The sequence below is a fragment of the Sorex araneus genome, chromosome 5 (genome assembly GCF_027595985.1).
Source record: "Sorex araneus isolate mSorAra2 chromosome 5, mSorAra2.pri, whole genome shotgun sequence".
Lineage (NCBI taxonomy): Eukaryota > Metazoa > Chordata > Mammalia > Eulipotyphla > Soricidae > Sorex > Sorex araneus.
In genome coordinates, this window is record NC_073306.1 from 83784306 (window position 1) to 83803437 (window position 19132).

Sequence of the window (19132 nt, forward strand, 5' to 3'; positions counted from 1 at the left end):
TTGATGCAGAAGTTTAAGGATCTATGGGTCAGTGAGATAGTACAGCAGGTATGGCACTTGCCTTGTATGTGGCGAATGCTGGTTGGATCTCCTATACCACATTTGGTCCTGAGCCGGAACGATGCCTGAGTATTGCCCTGAGCCCCTACCCCCATCAAAAAAAGAACTGGATAAAAAATATCTTAAGGGGCTGGAGTGATAGCACAGTGGGTAGGGCGTTTGCCTTGCACGAGGCTGACCTGGGTTTGATTCCCAGCATCCCATATGGTCCCCCGGGCACTGCCAGGAGTAATTCCTGAGTGCACAGCCAGGAGTAATCCCTGTATATCGCCGGGTGTGACCCAAAATTAAAAAAAAAAAATCATAGTACTTCTTTTTTGTGTTTTGGGCCACACCCACCTGTGGTTAGGAGCTGGGAGGCTTGGTGACATATGGAGTGCCAGGGGTTGAACTGGTTCTGTCATGTGCAAGGCAAATGCCCTACCAGCTGTACTATCTCTCCACTCCACCCCCACCCCAGTCTTATTTTTAAGTGATCCTAGGTGACTGAAATTTGGGCAAATTTAAAACCAAAATCATAATTTACATTTAAATAGCACTGCAGCACTGTGTTCATCGATTTGCTAGAGTGGGCACCAGTAACGTCTCCATTGTGAGGCTTGTTACTGTTTTTGGCATATCGAATACACCAGGGGTAGCTTGCCAGGCTCTGCCAAGCGGGCGGGATACTCTTGGTAGCTTGCGGGGCTCTCCGAGAGGGATGGAGGAATCGAACCCGGGTCGGCCGCATGCAAGGCAAACGCCCTACCGGCTGTGCTATCACTCCAGCCTTTAATTATTTACATTTAAATAAAAAATGTAATTATGGAATTTTTGTTTAGCTTCAGAAGAGGTCAGAGGTTAAGTTTTGTTTCTCACTTCTTAGAGGATATCCAGGGCTTTATGGGGAGGCCCCAGAATCCGTCCAAATCACACTCCCCGCTAACCTGCTCACCACCTTTGTGGTCTTCCCTAGACTTCCCATCCCACCCTCGCCCCAGAGAGACGTGCCGCGCTCAGCGCGTCTGCACTGTTTACTGATGGGCTTTAGACTTACAAGCAGGCTACAGCCTTTTCCTGATAGAAAGGGGTTCATCTTCGCCGACTGAGACAATTCTGAAGCTCATGGAGTAGCATGGGAAACCAAGACATAGCTAATGCACCTGGCACGTGGCCACTTTGTGGGAGACCCCCTCCCCCAACACCTCCCGGTTATCCAACTCAAAGCCCTTCCTCAACTAAAGCTCTCGCAACGACGCAAATCCCGGCTGGGGGGCGGGGAGGGGCTCACCCTACGGCCTGCTGGTCGAGGTCCGGGGGCAGGGGGGTGTCGGGGTGGGGGAACCTCTGCGGGCAGCGGCGCCGAGCGACCCTCGCCCCGTGCCCAGCCTACACGAGCGTCTGGGGATGAGGAAGAGGGCAGGGGGACACTGTGCGTGGACGTGACAGCGGACCGCGCCGGGGCCCTGAGCGTCCCAGGAGGGCCGGGGGAGGGGCGCCAGGCCGCTCCGTCCAGCCGGGCGCCAACTCCTCCCGGGCGGGCGGGCGGGCGGGCACCCACCGACCGCGGGCACACAAAGCCTGCTCGGCGCGCTCGGCGCTCGGCTCCCCAGGCCTGGGTGTCCGCGCGCCGCCAGGCGGCTCCAGGTTGGGCGTCGGGCAGTGGCAGGCGCGGGGCGTCAAGCAGCTGCGCGCATCAAACCGCCGCGGGAGGGAGCGCTCAGGGGGAGGAGGAGGAGGAGGAGTGGGGAAGGGAGGAGGGATCCGGGAGGAGGAGGAGGAGTGGGGACCGGGCGGGGGGTGGAGGAAGAGGCCTCGCGCCGAGGAGGGAGCAATTGAATTTCAAACACAAACAAGCGCACGAGCGCGCACCCACCGCGCCACCGCCTCGTCCCGGATCGTCGGCCGCCCCGTCCGTGCGGCGCGCGCGGCCCGAGACGCCGTGGCCGCGCCGGAGCTCGGGCCGGGGGCCGCCATCGAGGCGGGGGCCGCGCGCGGGCCGGAGCGGAGCGGCAGCGCCGCCACCGCCGCACGCGCAAACTTGGGCTCGCGCTTGCCGGCCCGGCGCGGAGCCCGGGGCGCCCGGAGTCCCGCCATGTCGCGGTCCAACCGGCAGAAGGAGTACAAATGCGGGGACCTGGTGTTCGCCAAGATGAAGGGCTACCCGCACTGGCCGGCCCGGGTAAGCTGCGCGGAGGCCCGCCGCCCCCCGACCTCCCCTTGGGTCTCGGAGTTGCATAACACGCGGGAAGGCACGAGCGCCCCGCGCGGAAGGGGTGGGGTGGGGGCGGCGGGGCGGGCCGCCGGGTCCGCGCCTCTCTCGCCGAGCGCCTTCGCGCCCACCCGCCGCTTATATAATGGTGGGGGGCGAGGGGCAGGGGCTGGCTGGGGGGTCGGCGGAGCCCCCGCGAGCGCGGCGGCGGCGCCGAGAGGCGTGTGCGCGGCGTGGGGAACCCGGGGCGCCGGTCACTGCCGGCTCGGGGCTCCGCGTGCTCAGGTCCGCCCCCCCTCCCCAGCCCCCTCGGTCCCGGGGGCCCCGCGCGCGCTGCGGGGGTCTGGGCCGGGCGTGTGGTTCCGCCCACTCACCCCCCACCCTCTTAGAGACCTCGGAATTATTCCCCGATCTTTGCTGCCACTTTCAATTCTTCCTCCCGGATTAAATGCTTATCCCGTCCAGGAAGGGGAGAGATGGAAGCGGAGCCGGAGTCTCCAGAAAACTTCGGGGCTCGGGGCATCTGAAGTTGGGAGGGTCAAGGAAGGGTTGGGACGGCGGGAGTGGCATCTACCTGGCTCCGGAATGATCCTCCAGGGCCCTTTGCTCTCCCGCCCCCTTCCCCCCAACTCCCCCCTAGGAATCCTCCATATGCTGCCACTTGAAATTGGGGCTGAAGACGCGGGGGACCCGTGCTCGGTTCGGGCAGGCGGATCAGTTGTAGGCTTGCGGAGCCCGAGTTTTCCTTCCTCACCCTCCCCCCACCCGCCAGCCTCTCCCGCCAGAACCGGCCCCTGTGCCATGTGGTCGGCTCAGCCCGCCTGCGTGCAATCCCCCCTTTCCCTGCACCTGGCCAGGTGGGAGGGTGGGGCCCCCAGGACCAGTCTGATGTGCTCTGCACGTTTCCCGCGAGGACCGAGGCAGCCCGGGAGGGAGGAAGGGTGATTGGCGGCTTCCCGGGGCCTGCGTGGAGGTGGTGGAGAGAGGCCCTAGGTTATTAGGGGCAGCGGGGGCGGTCCCATCGAGGGTGAGCAGCTTTGGAGGGAATGGGGACAGCAAGGCGGGAGGGGACTTCTGGGTGGGGAGGCCAAGCGCAGGGCTGTGGCTCTTCTCAGCAGTCTCTTCGTCTGACCTAACACCCTGCCTGGCCCGTCGAGCATGCCCCAGGCCCCTGGCTGCTGGGCTGAGTTACGGGCCAACTTTGGGGCCGCTCTGGAAAACACCCAAGTGCCCCTTCCTCCCTTGCCCGCTCCTGAGGAATGTTCCCAGACCCATATGCCTTGCACTCCCGGGCAGCTCTCTCAGACTTCTAGAAGCCTGGCCTTTGGAGTGGGGGTGAAGTGTAGATAAGTGGGCTTGCCTTTGGGGTCAGCATGAGGCGGCTGCCGCCCGAGAGGGAGGGGCAGGGAGGAGGTATCGGGGCACGTGTGTGGTGGGTGGGCTGGGGGAGCACGTGTGTGGCGAGGTGAGGCCCATGTACTTTAGCCTGCACCTTTGATCCAACTGGCTTCTTGAACCAGATGCCACGGCCCTGGTGGGCAGGACAAGAACTGAACCCAGGTCTCCCTCCTACCTCCTGGGAGGGGACGAAGTCCAGCACCAGAGCCAGACCCTGGGGAGGGGGCACTGCAGGAGTGTGGGCTGCAGGGAACGGCATCTCGGCCAGGGAAGAGGGAAAAGGGCACGGGCTGGGGGAGGGGGCAGAAGGGCTCCTAGTGGCCCCTGAGAGGAAGCACCTCTTGTTTCCCCAGGGCCTTTGGAGTTGGGGTGAACAGGACCTGGGGCCACTGTTCGCTTCTTCTCTTGCCAGGGCCTCTGGGTGGGGGTGACAGAGACCTTGTCTTTTGCTCTGTGGATGCATGGGCCTGTTAGATAAAGTTAGGGTTGGGGGATGGGGTTCCTGCCAGATCCCCCCAAACGATAGGGTCCCTCCCTTGGCCTGCCCATGGCCTGTTGACGGCGGGAGGGGTCACCCCCAATGCTGCTGTCTTCTAGATACCGCCCTCTCCAAGGCCAAAAAACAGACAGATGTGTCCCCTGTGCCTGGATGCTGAGCTTGAGTGGCCCGGTGGGGCGGGGGCGGGCAGCTGCCTGGTCTAACAGGCCACTGGGCCTGGCCTTCCTCAGACCTGCCTCCCGGAGACTGCCTGGCCCTCAGACCACGTGGTATGCAAGGATGGGGTGACTCCATCTTAACCTTCTGTCCCTCTTCCTGCGGCCTGACTTCTTGGGGGATCTCCAAGTATTTCACGATTATTAATCTCCAAGAATCAGGGATTCCCCCCACCCCCCCAGGTTTCTTCCTTCTTTCTCCACTTCCTGTTTCATGGTCCCAGAAAACCTGAGCTTCCCAGGGCCTCACCCATCTTTCCTCCCTCGGCCCCTCCCCTTCTCTCCTGTCTCTCCCTCTCGCCACACTTTTCAAGCCCCAACTGTCTCCTGTCCCAGATATTCCGGTTCCTGGGTCAGGTCGGGCCTGAGCCTACATGTGCCAGGCAGAGCCCAGGCTGGCTGAGAGGTTGGGCCCTGCTGCCTCCCTGAGCTCTGGCAGCCACCCCCATGCTGACCCTGGTTTAGATTTGAGTCTCGGGAAGAGGGGAAGGAAGTTCCCTGTCCGTGGGCCCTGAGAGGACCCGGGCTCCAGGTGGAAGTGCATGTGTCTGGGAGATGTGTAACTTGCATGGGTTCCTGGGAGAGGCTGAGAGTGAGAGGGGTGCATGGGGTCCCCTCCATGGACGGGTAGAGGGGTGCATGGGGTCCCCAGCACTCAGCTGGCCTCACCCTGCCCCACTTAGCCTTGACTCACTTGTTCTGAGTCACAGCCTGGATATAAAGACACCGCCTGGGAGGCAAATATCTGTACTGGGGGTGCAGGCTTCCCCTGAGACCTCCTGTCCACTCCCTGGAGGAAGGACTACCCTTCGCTTCCAAATCCCAGGGAGACACTGCCCCTGAAGCCAGGACGACAGGAGGGCCCGACATCTGCCTTCTGGGGGCGAGGGGCTAGAAGCCCATTCAGTGGAGAGAGTACCCCTCATCTGCCCTTCTCCCGTGGGGGCACACACTCAAGGTGAGGGTGGGAGGTGCCCCTCTGCCGGCCGCCCACCCTGTGCTTGGCTGGGAGTCGCTCAGGCATATCTGGTGTGGCTCGCTCTGTCTATTTTTAATTCCCATCCAGCCTTTGTTTCTCACCCACCGGGAGGCTGGGCAGCTGGCGGCCTCCTGGGTCCCTCTGTCACATCTTTCAGCTCCCTCTCTTCTAGCTGGCTTTGATTCTGGGGAGAACTTAGCGGCTCCTGGGGCTGGCCCCTCCCCCTACCCATCCTCTGGTCCCTCGTGGGGACCAGGGTGTCTGTGCCACAGCCGCCCCACCTCTCCACCCCCCACCCCCACCCCAGTCATCCTGCGTTTTCTGCAGCTCTTCTGTGCTCAGGTGCAGGCACTGCGGATGCCCAGCGCCACGCTGCCCGCTGGGGCCCCTTTGATCCCCACCCCACCCGCTGTTCCCAGCGCTTCGAAATCCTGGGAGAAGAGACCTAGGGAAGGGCTTGGCTATTATTGTCCCTGCCTGTCTCCCGAGATCCCTAAGCCCCAGAGACTCATTTTGTTTTTTGCCTCCCCCTGGGGCTGGTAACCGGACCCAGGTGTCCTGGCGCCACTGGCTCCTCCCCCCACCCCGGCCCAGGCCCTTCCAGCCCTCGGTGTGGTTTCAGGCCCTGCCGGGCCCCAGGTGCCAACTCCTGGCTTGGGGGTGGGGTGTGTGTGACTGTCCCCTCCTCCCCAATCTGAGCGAGCTGCGAGCAAGCGCCTGGGGGGAGGGGTGGTCACATTCCTGGTTGCTGAGTGGCCCCGGGGGCGGGGTTGGGTTGCCATGACGATGGAGATCCTGTTGGGGGGGGACCGCGTGCCTTTCCCACCCCTTGCTCTCACACCCCAACTTTCGGGGAGGACCCAGTTGGTGCTGGATCTTGCTGGGGGAGGGGTTGGACCTCTGTCCCCAGAGGCCACTGGGCACCGGGTGAGGTGGCCCGGAGCCTGAGGACTGTCTGGTGGGGCATGATGCCTCTGGGCCAGGGGGCCCCCCCGAACCCCGCCCTCCGCTGGGTGTGTCTCGCGGTTTTGGTGCACCCGACTCCCAGCCAGGCCCTCAGTCCCCGTCCCCACAGGGTAATCACTGCCCTGGCCTGTCTATCTGCGTCTGGGGCCCCAGTCAACATGGCCACCTGGCCTCTGTCCGGCGGGAAGCCTGGCCACCGGGGCTGCTGCAAGGGCTGCCGGGAGTTGTAGTTCCCCCTCCGCCATTGCCACCCTTCCCCCAGCCCGGCCTGCCCGCAGCCTCCAGGGCCTGCCCAGGCCACTGCGTCTCATTTCCCTGACCTCACACCCCTGCACTACCCCACCCCAGCAGGCCTCACACCCCCACCCCCAACTGGTGCTACCCCCCCCCAGAGACACACACACACACAACACACACACACACACACCCCAACTGGTGCTACCCCCTCCCCCCCCAGACACACACACACGAACTGGCATAAAGGATCATCCAGTCAGGAGCCCAGCAGGACACACACACACACACACACACACACACACAACTGGCATAAAGGATCATCCAGTCAGGAGCCCAGCAGGACACACACACACACACACACACACACATGCACACGCACAACTGGCATAAAGGATCATCCAGAGTCAGGAGATGGGGCCTGTAACCCTGCCAGCACGGATTTGCCTTGTCATTTGGGGTGGCCTCACTTCTCTGAACTTCTGTGTCCTCATCTGTCAAGTTGAATGAGGTTTGGCCCTGCCAGGGGACTCTCCTAGAGTTCCGCAGCAGCCTTGGGGAGGGGCTTGTGGAATAAAGCAGCCCCTTGGTTTTGCCCCCTCCGCCTCCACCAAAGCCAGCAAGCAGGTTACTCTGCCCCAGCCTGACCTGCCCCTCGGGTGCTCTGGCCTGCACTGCAGATCCGGCCCACAGACCCGGTCTCTGCCTGTGGGCAGGTGACAGCGGCCCCTGTCAGCTACAGAGCCTTTGCCTAGTGCTAACATGAGCAGCTGTAAAACTGGAATCATGAAAGCAGTGGGCCACTGAGGACTGGGGGCTGGAGCTTCACGGGAGGCTAGCAGGTTGGGAGAGATGGAGACGCTTTCTGGAGGAAGTGACAGGCAGGTGGGCTGGAAGATGGTGGGGGAGGGAGTTGGCGTTATTAATTAGTGGAGTGACGGAGCTGAGCCTGAGCAGAAGGACCAGTTCTGGGAGAGGAGAATATAGCAGCCATTTGATTCTTAAAACCCGGGCTTGAAGCCTCTGGTTCTCTCCACTTTACAGATGAGGAAAATGAGGCCAGAAAGAGGATCAGTGACTCATACAAAGGCATGTGGATGTGATGGAAGTGTTGGGGTGCATCCTTAACATCACGTGGGAGAGATAGGGACTGGAAAAGGGACTGGGGAATGCCCAGTGAAGCGCCTGCCTTGCACACGGCCAACCTGGGATCAACCCCCAGGCCCGCATAAGTTCCCTCCAGCCTGCAAGTGAGCAGCTGGCTATGGCCCAACCCCTTCCCCCACCCCACCCCCACAAAAATCATGTGGTCTGCTCCTGTTTTTCTTTTTTCTTTTTTTTCTTTTTCTTTGGGTCACACCTGGCGATGCACAGGGGTTACTCCTGGCTTTGCACTCAGGAATTACCCCTGGCGGTGCTCAGGGGACCATATGGGATGCTGGGAATCAAACCTGGGTCAACCGTGTGCAAGGCAAATACCCTACCCATGTGCTATCGCTCCAGCCCCGATGCTCCTGTTTTTCTTCAGCTGCTGTATTGTATGGTCTGGGAATGATGTTATACATTATCTAAATGTCTCTTACCCCTGGGGGCCAGAGCAGTAGTACAGTGGGTAGGGCTTTTGCCTTGCACAGTTTACCCAGGTTTGATCTCCCTATCCCATATGGTTCCCCAGAGCAGAGTTGTAATTCCTGAGCACAAAGCAAGGAGTAATCCCTGAGCATTGCAGGGTGGGGAATATTTTTTGTGGTTTTTGTTTGTTTGTTTTGCTTTGCTTTTTGGGTCACATCCAGCAACGCACAGGGGTTACTCCTGGTTTTGCACTCAGGAATTACTCCTGGCAGTGCTCAGGGGACCATATGGGATGCTGGGAATTGAGCCTCGGGGTCAGCCGCGTTCAAGGGGCTGCGTGCAAGGCAAACACTGTACCTCCAGCCCAATTTTCGGTGTTTTGAGAACTTTTAAGCAAGAGGATAAAGTACTTAGGGCAATACTGTTTGTTTTGTTGCTGTTTATTTATTTGGTTCTTTTAGGCAACACACTGACATGCCCCCGGGTTACTTTTGGCTCTGCACTCAGGAATTACTCCTGGCGGTGTTCTGGTGTTCTACATCACGCCTCAAACCCCATCTTACCCACGTGCAAGGAAAGCACCTTGCCTGTTGTACTATCTATCTGTGCCCCAACTCATACTGGTTTTTGATAAGGGGGTCACACCCAGTGTGTGCTGCCTCTGGGTTTCGGTGACACATGCCTTGCAGGGGGCTGATGCTCCTTCAGTAGCTTCTTCCCTCTGTCCTCTCTCCAGCCCGCGGTGGTGTAGATTGTCCTCTGTGGAGTAGATTGTTGATGCATACATGCTTATTTTTGTTTGGGGCCACACCCAGCAGTGCCTGGGGGCTCCTCCTGGCTCTGTGCTGGGAGAGGCTTACTGTTGATATGGTGAGGTGGCTGTGTTGGTTAAGGCGAGTAGAGAGGCTGGGAGGACTAGCACAGGAGCTCATTTGAATTCCCTGTACCCCATATGCACATCCAGGCCGGCAGGGCCGCACAGGCAGTCTCTGACCACCACAGCCCCCCAAACGGTCCCCTGCCCACAGTGAGCACCATGATCTAACTTTAGTGTTTGCTTTTGGGGCCACACCCAGCTGTGCTCAGGGCTTATTCCTGCCTCTGGGCTCAGAGATGACTCCTGCTGGAGCTCAAGGGACTCTGGGGTTTGAACCCAGGTCAGCCGTGTGCAAGGCTCTCTACCCACGTGTACTGTTGCTTTGGCCCCGTGCACCACAGTTTAAGAACCTATGTATGTGCTGTGCCGGGAGAGGAGGGCCTGGCAGGCCCGAGTGTCCGCCTAGCTATGGCCAAGTCTGTCTTCTCCTGTGTCACAGATACAGAGCGACACAAGAAAGGGAATGGGGGACCAAAGAGAGAGTGTGTGTCCCCCCGCTTCGTGCCAGCATCTGGGCAGGGTGTGTGGGGGAGGAAGGCAGGCGCCAGGGTTTGCAGCAGCCTGAGGTCTGACTTGGGGTGAGTGCCCCACCCACGGGGCCTCTAGCCTGGGGGGCTGCACGCCTCAGACTGAGGGAGCTCCTGTCCCTCTTTCACACTTAGATTGATGAGATGCCGGAGGCCGCAGTGAAGTCAACGGCTAACAAGTACCAAGTCTTCTTCTTTGGGACCCACGAAACGTGAGTGAGAAGCCTGGCTGGGGCCGGGCGGGGGGAGCACGGTGGCAGGGAGAGCCAGGTGGGGGGCTGTCGCAAGGGCTGGTGGAGAGCAAGGGCCTCCCATCTCTTGGCCAGGGCGTTCCTGGGCCCCAAAGACCTCTTCCCGTACGAGGAGTCCAAGGAGAAGTTCGGCAAGCCCAACAAGAGGAAAGGGTTCAGCGAGGGGCTGTGGGAGATCGAGAACAACCCGACGGTCAAGGCTTCCGGCTACCAGGTGAGCTGCCAGCTGCCCCCAGAGAGCCCTGGAAGCGGGTGCCCCGGGCTCCACGAGCCCTGCCCCACGTAGCTCCTCTTTTGGGATGGGCTGTGCCAGGCCCGCATTGGTCAGAGGAGGCGCTGGGGGGGCAGGTGGACGATGGGGTGATGGGGGTGTGCGGAGCAGGATGGCGGCGGTAAGTGGGGAGCAGCTTGGGCTGCGGGAGGCGAGGGCGGGCCTTGACTCCTTCCCACAGAGGCTCCCGGGGGAAGTGCTTGTGCGCTGGGCAGGACGGGGCGGGGAGGGGGGGCGGCGGGCGGGGACAGGGTCCCAGCTCCCCCTGGGAGAAGTTGACCCGAGGTTTTGCCTCCTGCTCCAGCCCTCCCCCGTCCTGCACAGAGCCCTGCCTGCCCGGCCAGTGGGTTTCCCCGGGGGCTAACCCGACAGAGGTGGGTCTCCTGAGTCTGGGCATGGGTGGGGGTGGGGGCAGGAGGGTGAAGGAAGGAGCGAGCGGCTGCGGGGGGGTGGGCCGAGGGGAGCCCTCCGCGGGTGCCACTCAGCCGCACCTCTCCACCACAGTCCTCCCAGAAAAAGCGCCTGGTGGCGGAGCCCGAGCCCGAGCCCGAGGCCCTGGAGGGGGATGGCGACAAGAAGGGCAACGCGGAGGGCAGCAGTGACGAGGAGGGAAAGCTGGTCATCGATGAGCCCACCAAGGAGAAGAATGAGAAGGGGGCACTGAAGCGGAGAGCAGGGGACCTGCTGGAGGTGAGTGACGCCTGCCCTCCCGGGGGAGGCCTGGGCGACATGGGGGTGTGCTCTGAGGGGGCCTCAGCTCAGTCCCTGCCTGCTACCACCTAGGACTCCCCCAAACGTCCCAAGGAGGCAGCAGAGCCAGAAGGGGAGAAGGAGGTGGGCGCGGTGGAGGTGGAGAGGCCAGTCCCCTCCGAGCCAGAGAAGAACAGCACAGCTGCCACCGAGCCTGGCTCTGGCCGGGGCCCCTCTCAGGAGGATGAGGACGACGAGGAGGACGACGAGGAGGAGGGGGGAGCAACGACCAAGGAAGAGGCCGAGGCCCCTGGCATGAGAGATCATGAGAGGTGAGCGGAGGCCAGCCACGGCGGAGAGGAGGAGGGCCTGCCGGGGGTGGGGGGTGGGGGGCTCGGCCAGACTAGGGCCGCCTATTAACCCTTCTCCCCTCCACCCCTCCCCTGCAGCCTGTAGCCACCAATGTTTCAAGAGGAGCCCCCGCCCCGTTCCTGCTGCTGTCTGGGTGCTACTGGGGAAACTGGCCATGGCCTGCAAACTGGGAATCCCTTCCGCCCACCCCAACTCACTTCCCTCCTCCACTCACTCTCCCTGCTCCAAGCCCAGCCCCTGGAGATTGTTTTCAGGAAGGGGCAGGCCACCTGGGCCCCACCTCTGTGTCCCCACACCTCTGTGCTCTGTCTGGGTCCAAGCCATGTCTTCTGCTCCAGGGGGTGACAGGAGGCCTTTTGTCCCTTCCCTCCAGAGCCATCTACCAGGGTTTTCCTGGTACCAGTGGTTCTGCCTCTGGGCTGGGGCACCCCTTGCCCTTTCCCCCAAGTATTCAGAACCTCTCAGTTGGCGGGGGTCCCAAGTTGAGAGGGAGGGGTAATGGGAGAGGGGTATTTCTCACACTGGGCAGGGTGATGTCTGGAGTCCTGTCCAGTCCCCCTGTACCACTTGGCCCTGCTGTCTGGATTCAGGGGAAATGGGACGGCTTGGGGGGGGCTGGGTGGCTCCCTGCTGATTGATGATTGGCAATATCCATTCTCCTTTTTGTGGGCCCCAGAACTTCTGGGAATTGTAATTGATTATCAAAAGGTTCCGGGGGCTTCCAAATTGCTTGAGCTTTGGACCCTGGTCAGGACACTTGGCTGCACCCACCTTGGGTGGGGAGTGTGGAGAAAGCATCTGCCCTCCTCTAAATCTCAGGCCAGAGGGGGGCACCTTGCTTGGGGAGACCCCTGGCCCCCCCTGTTTCCCCTCCCTCACAGTACTCAAGGCCAGCCTACAGTCCCACATCACCCAGACATAACGGAAAAAAACACATTTTTTAGGAAATGTTTTTAATAAAAGAAAACTACAAAAGAAAAAAAAAAAGAACTCCCCCCCCACTCCTGGTGTCCTCCCATGACGTTCTTTTTCCCTCACTCTTGCCCCATTCCTGGGGTGCACTTGGAGGCTCCCCTTCTCCTTGGGGCTTGATGGCTTTTCCTTTTGTAGTGGGGGCTTTTGTGTTGCTCTCAGTGACATTTCCCGTTCACACACCCCACCTGATCCCCTCAGCTTTGTCATCAATGTGGTTGTCACACACTGAGAGGACAGGGGAAATAACGCAAACCCTCCCCCACTTTCGGCGGTTCCCACGCCCTTCATCTCGTCTCACCCCTGTTCCCTCCCCTTGGGCTCTGATGAAAAATTGCTGACTGTAGCTTTGGAAGTGTAGCTCTGAAAACTGTAGACGATTTCAGTTCTAGGGAAATAAAAACCTGTTGATTACTACATTGGATACTGACTGATTATTGGGGGAGGAATATTGAAATAACTTTTTAAAATCAGCATCTTGGGGCTGGAGCACATTTTACATGTAGGAGGCTCTGGTTTGAGTCTTGACATTGAATGGACCCTTGACACTGAGTCTGGAGTAGCCCCCCAGAGCACCATGCTGAGTAGCCCCCAAACAAAATCAAGCTCTCTGTAGTGTGGGTTGCCAGCCTCTTGCACTCTCAAGCTGCAGCCAAGAGTGGGCTCAACTACAGGCTTTGCATGTGGGGTTTCTTGGTGCCTGTCCTAGTACCTGAAGGACACCTGAATACAGCCAGGATTAGCCCCTGAGTACTGCACTGTGTGGCCTAAAAGTGTGACCAAAACAAGCTCCAAAAGCCATCCAACTGAAGAAGTCACCATTCCACTGCTCAGCCACATTTTTATTTGTTTTGGGCCCACACCCTGTGATGCTGGGGCTTAAGCCTGGCTCTGCAGTCAGGGGTCACTCCTGCTAGGTTTGGACTCATGGGATGCTGGAGATTGACCTGGGTAGACTGTGCAAAGCAAGCACTCTGCCTTCCTGTACTGCCTCCAGCTCAACCACTTTTAACACATACTCCCCCATAGCACATGGGAGCTTTATTATTTTTATCTTTTTTGGCTTTTTGGGTCACACCCGTCCATGTTCAGGGGTTACTCCTGGCTCTGCACTCAGGAATTATCCTGGTGGTGCTCTGGGGACCATATGGGATGCCACGGATCATAAAACTTAGGTTAGCCACCTGCAAGGCAAACACTACCCTATGCTGTACTATGCTCTGGCCCCCAGGGAAGATTTTTTAAAAAAAAGGTTTGCACAAGTAGGTGTGAGATGGTGCCAGGATAAGCCATGCCACCCTGGCCATGGGCATGGGCTGGTTGTAGGAACAATTTTGACCCAAAGGGGTAAATCTAGGGCCCGCATTTAACTGGCAGTGAGGGCCAGGGATGGGTTCCTTACAGTACAGACTAGGAGAGAGGAATACCTGTTAGATTCCTTCTGGATCTGACATTCGGTGGCCGCATTGAGCGGTTCCACGTGCCACCGGCTCTATAGAAGGCATGAGGTAATCTCTTAATCAGCTCTGACCCCCTCGGACAGGCAGCAGGCTGGAAGGTGGTTGCCTGGAAAGTGAGGCTAACAAGACAATCACCCAGAAAATGGAGCCACCTTGTCCTGGAACTACAACTCCCAGAGGCCTGCACGTTGAGCAGGCGCAACTTCGACTACGCCTTCAACTCCCGACTTGCCTCGCGGCGTTCTCACGCTTCCTGCATTTCCGGAGACTCGACTTCCGGCCGCGGCGGAGAGGCTGCCGCGTGGTGGAGCTTCCGCTCTGCGCCTGGACCACATTTCCCAGCAGGCGAGTGGGGGGCGGGCCGGGCTGTGGTAGGCGGCGAGCGGGCCGGGCTGTGGAGGCGGCGGGCGGGCCGCGGAGGTGAGGCTCGACTCGCGTGGCCTCGGGTCTTCACGCCGGCCCTGTCGGCCTTTATCCCAGCCGACGCGCGCGACTCCGCTGGGCTTGTCCTGCGTCGTCACTGGGAGCCGGTGGGTGCGTGCTGCGGGCGCCGGGGCCGCGGGGCGACCTTGGGAGCTTTGCCCCGGTCCCCGGAGAACGCCGCGGAAGCCCTGTTCCGGGAGGGCCAGGGAGCGGGAGAAGCGCCCGGAGCCTGGGCTCGGGGCTCTCATGCCCGAGCTTCCGACCCGGAGGGGCAGCGGTTAAAGGACTTTCTTGCGGCAGGCTCGCTTGAGTCTTGGGTCTTACGTTGTCGCTAGCCTCCCCACCCCTCACCCCGTTTGCAGCAGGCAGGCTCCGATTCCTGCATCTCATAAGAACCTGTGCGTCTCCCTGACAGCACTGGGATGGGGCTTCAGTTCCTAGCACCGTGTAGGCGCCACAGAGCAGCAACCGGGCTTGGCTCAAAGAAAGGCAAAAGTGTCCCCCCCAATCCATTCGATTTGTCACGTAGTAAGGCCTATGAAGCACTCGATTCAACCACCACCAGTTGAAAATAATTTCAGGGGCCTTTTTTTTTTTTACCCCTTTTTGGGTCACACCCGGCAGTGCACTCAGGAATCACTCCTGGCGTTGCTTGGGGGGAGATCATGTAGGATGCTGGGAATCGAACCTGGGTCGGCCGCGTGCAAGGCAAACGCCCTACCCGCTGTGCTATCGCTCCAGCCCCTTATCTTTTTTATATTTAAAGTAATTTTAAAGTTTTGGAAAGGAACAATATGGGAAGAAATATGTTCTCTTCCCAAAAACGTTTTCTTGTTTTCTTTCCGTAGGTAGGAAGCTTGTAGGAATATACATACTTTTAAAAATGATTTTAAAAGTTTTTAAAATAATAATAATAAAAATAAAATAGTTTTTTTGTACTGGGGCCACCCCCGTTGGTGCTCAGGCCATACTACTGGCTCTGCACCCAGGGATCACTTCTGGTGGGGCTCAGGGAACCACATGAGGTGCTAGGAATCAAACCCAGGTCAGCTGCGGAATAGATGTATTTTTAATACATCTATCTTAATACTCAGAAGGATATCTACATTCTGGACTGGTTTTGTTAACATAATAAATAGTAATTAAAATGACACCAAGAACCCTATAAGATTTGAGGGATAAGAAAACAGAAGCTCAGAGTTAAATTGTGAAGCTGGAGATGGTGGAGCTGAGACTAGAACCCAGACTTTTTATTCCTTCTCTTAAACTTTTGTACCTTCAAGTTAGGGTTTCAGGACCTGTGAGATAGCACAAGGGTTCAAGTGCTTGCCTTGCATGCTGCTGATCCAGGTGTCCCACCAGGAGTACAGAGCCAGAAATAATCCCGGAGCACTGTTGGGTTTGGCTCCCCCAGAAAACAAAATAATGTTAGGACTTCATTTTCAGCTATCAAATGAAGTTCTGTCTCCAACACTCATCCTCAGGGTTATGTGAGGTGACACAGGATAACACATAGCATACAGTGGGAGGACAGCAAGTGCTCAAGGAACCAAAGTGCTTATTTTTGCCATTTCCCTCACCACCCCATTGATTTTGCTTTATCACCCAAAGTTGGTAGATTAAGGGTACTTAAGAAGAGGGAAATTGGGGCTGGAGTGATAGCACAGCGGGTAGGGCGTTTGCCTTGCACGCGGCCGACCCGGGTTCGAATCCCAGCATCCCATATGGTCCCCCGAGCACCGCCAGGAGTAATTCCTGAGTGCACGAGCCAGGAGTGACCCCTGTGCATCGCTGGGTGTGACCCAAAAAAGAAAAAAAAAAAAAAAAAAAAAAGAGAAGAGGGAAATTTAGGGCCCAGTAATCCTAGAGTCTGGCTCTGGGTCTTTTTTTTTTTTTTCTTTTTTTTTTTTGGGTCACACCTGGCGATGCACAGGGGTTACTCCTGGCTCTGCACTCAGGAATTACTCCTGGCCGTGCTCAGGGGACCATATGGGATGCTGGGATTTGAACCCGGGTCGGCCGCGTGCAAGGCAAACGCCCTACCCGCTGTGCTATCTCTCCAGCCCCTCTGGGTCTTTTTGCCTTGGAAAGAACCTTAGCAGTGAAACTTGGTGAAGGCTGGCTTGCAAGAGTAGAGATGTTATAGTTCATTTTATTCTCCACTACCTGCCCATTTTACATTTTGGTTTTTGGGAGGCCATATCTAACAATGCTCAGAGGTTAACGCCTGGCTCTGCACTCAGGAATTGCTCCTGGTGGTGTTCAGGACGCTGAGAGTCAAACCATATCACTGGGCTCGTGCAAGGCAATACTATCTCTCCAGCTACTTTTGTTTTTTGGTTTTTGAACCACATTCAGCAGTGATCAGGGTTTAACTCTCCAGTCCCACCATATTTTATAAATAACCCACCTTTGACCTTATATTTTGTTATTGTCCTTTTTGTTGTATTGCCTTTTTTTATTTATTTTTGGGAAGCTTTGGGCTGCCCCCATGGTGCTCAGGGGACCATATGAGTTACCAGGGATCCAATAGGGGTCCCCTGCATGCAAGGCAAGCTACCCCCTTTACGATCTCTGGCCCTAGTTACATTGCCTTTTTTCTTCCTTTCTGCTCTTCGTGCATATATTTAATAGCTACTGAATAAAGCATACTGTACGCTAAGCTTCTTAACAGTGTCACTGGCCTCAGTTGACTCTTTGGACTTTGAAGTCCAGGGTAAATGAATTTGAATGCCAAGTTTCCCAGAGAGGGGCTTTATGACCATGGACAAGTCATAAAACTTCTCTCCATGTTTTTTTTTTTTTTGCTAGCTCCTATTTTCTCATTTTATTTATTTTTGGTTTTGGGACCATACCTGGCCATGCTCAGGATTTTGTCCTGGCTCTGCACTCAGAAATTAATTCAGATGATTCTCTGGGGACATACAAGATGCCGGGGAATCAAAAATACAGGTCCCTATTTTCTCTTATTTATTGTTTTTGTGCCAGCTCCACCCATGCCCAAGGCTTACTCCTGGCACTCCGGGTACTATTAAGGAAAAAAGCTCCTATTTTCTTATTTTAAAGATAATCTTTTAGAGTCGGAGTGATAGTACAAAGAATATGGCCTCAGACATGCAAGGATCTACTGCTGTACCAACTCCCCAACCTCAGAAAAACTTTCTAGGGCGTGGAGAGACAGGACAGCGGGTGGGGCTGGTCTTGCATGCAGCTGACCCAGGTGAGATCCTTGGCATCAACATGCAGTCCCCTGAGCCACACCAGGAGTGATCTCTGAGCATCACTGGGTATGGCCCCAAAACAAAATTTCTAAAAGCATTTGTGCACTTGCTGAAAAGACCTCATACCACTGAATCCTTTTAAAATAATATTGTTAGGAGTGGATAGAATAAAGCTTAAGGTAAGGCTTAGGGACCCTGCCTCGCACATGACCAACCTGTGAGATCCCCAGCACCACATAGGTCCTCCTGAGCCCCACCACCAAAAAGAGCTTCCTTGTTTCTGTCCCATTTCCCTCAGGGCTCACTAGGAAGATTTTGGGCCTTTCCTGGGCCTAGCGTGTTCTCCTTAACTTCAGCCATGCGTCTCTCTGCACTGCTGGCCTTGGCGGCCAAGGTCACTCTGCCCCCCAACTACCGCTATGGGATGAGCCGCCCAGGCTCCCTGGCTGACAAGAGGAGGAACCCTCCAGGGACCAGGCGGCGCCGAGTGGCTGTGGAACCCATCTCTGATGAAGACTGGCATCTGTTCTGTGGGGACAGGGTGAGACACTCCGACAGGTGGCAAGGTAGGGGGCTCCTGGGTCAGGGTTTCCCTCCCTGACCGCCTCATCTTGCACCTTAGGTGGAGATTCTGGAAGGCAAGGACGCGGGAAAGCAAGGCAAAGTGGTTCAGGTCATCCGGCAGCGCAACTGGGTGGTTGTGGAGGGGCTTAACACGGTGAGTGGAGGTGGGGGACATATGTGGCTGCTGGGGGGCTGTCCCAGCCACCGGCTGCCAGTGAGAGCAGAGCAAGGATTGATGCCACAGAACCTGCATTTCATCTGAGCTGCGGTCAGCATTCCCTCCCCTTTTGGACAGCACTACCGCTACGTTGGCAAAGCCCCCGGCACGCGAGGAATCATGGTACCGAGTGAAGCACCCTTGCTCCATCGCCAGGTCAAACTTGTGGATCCAGTGGACAGGCAAGCACAGGGTCTCTGGGTGTTAAGGGTCATGCCCCCCCCCCACCCCGGCCAACCCCCATCTGAGTCTATGCAGGGATTGACTTTTAGCCAATGAAGGGGGATTGGGTTGGATACTCTAGAACAATCAGGTAGTGCAGCTTACAGACATGGCTTTAGGGAATCCCAAAAAGAAGAGCCAAGAACTGGGGCACTGAGTTTGAATTTGGGGAGTGGCGGCAGGGTGACACAGTCCCCGGCCTGGTTCACTTCTGTCCACTAGGAAACCCACCGAGGTGCAGTGGAAGTTCACCGAGGCAGGCGAGCGGGTCCGCGTCTCTGCCAGATCAGGCAGGATTATCCCCAAACCTGAGTTTCCAAGAAGTGACGGCATCATTCCTGAAACATGGATTGGTGAGCTGGTGAAGGACGTGAAGTGGGCTGAGGGGAGGACTGTGCACGAGGGATGTCAAGGCAGATTCCCACACTTCTCTGGTTCAACAGATGGCCCCAAAGACACCTCGGTAGAAGATGCCCTAGAAAGGACTTACGTGCCCAGTCTAAAGACATTGGAGGAAGAAGTGATGGAGGCCATGGGCATCCAGGAGACCCGGAGACACGGGAAAGTCTACTGGTATTGAGCCTGGGGGAAGAGCATCTTTGCAGCCTCCTCTCCTGCAGACGTCAATAAAGAGTCAGACATCTTTCTCTACAGTTGCTGTCTTCTGCTTGTATTCTTCTCCTGGGGCCACACCCAAGGTGCTCAGGAATCACTCCTGGTAGTGTTCAAACAACCTTACTGACCCTGAGGTTGAACCTGAGTCAGCCACAGGCAAGTGCCCTAAGCCCTTTGCTATCTCTCCCAGAGAACCATACGGGATTCTGGGGATAGAACTCGGCTATAATATCACTGAGGTTGTTGAGGAAACCTAGGTGTGGGTCAGGGTGCACTAAGTTGGCTCCCAGGGTTGGCCTACAGGACCTGGGGTGTATACTGAACGGAACCCAAGTG

At 57.6% G+C, this 19132-nt stretch overlaps 2 protein-coding genes across 5 annotated transcripts; both read left to right on the plus strand.

Moving 5' to 3' along the window:
* The first annotated feature begins 1841 nt into the window (after window positions 1-1841).
* On the plus strand, window positions 1842-12496 carry HDGF (heparin binding growth factor). The gene is made up of 6 exons (XM_055140513.1): window positions 1842-2221; window positions 9654-9730; window positions 9845-9983; window positions 10545-10730; window positions 10824-11062; window positions 11180-12496. Exons 1-6 carry the CDS (start codon window positions 2135-2137, stop codon window positions 11184-11186), a joined length of 735 nt encoding a protein of 244 aa, XP_054996488.1. The 5' UTR covers window positions 1842-2134; the 3' UTR covers window positions 11187-12496.
* Window positions 12497-13735: 1239 nt separating this feature from the next.
* On the plus strand, window positions 13736-18834 carry MRPL24 (mitochondrial ribosomal protein L24). 4 transcript variants are annotated; one of them, XM_055138181.1, is made up of 6 exons: window positions 13736-13879; window positions 17477-17719; window positions 17801-17896; window positions 18038-18141; window positions 18404-18534; window positions 18625-18834. In XM_055138181.1, the coding sequence occupies exons 2-6, from the start codon at window positions 17537-17539 to the stop codon at window positions 18759-18761; spliced, it is 651 nt and encodes a 216-aa protein (XP_054994156.1). In that variant the 5' UTR covers window positions 13736-13879; window positions 17477-17536; the 3' UTR covers window positions 18762-18834. The 4 variants fall into 4 exon arrangements, with proteins under 4 accessions (XP_054994156.1, XP_054994155.1, XP_054994154.1 ...); XM_055138180.1 differs by having other exon boundaries at window positions 13829-13954; XM_055138179.1 differs by lacking the exon at window positions 13736-13879 and adding an exon at window positions 13909-14064.
* The last annotated feature ends 298 nt before the right edge of the window (window positions 18835-19132 follow it).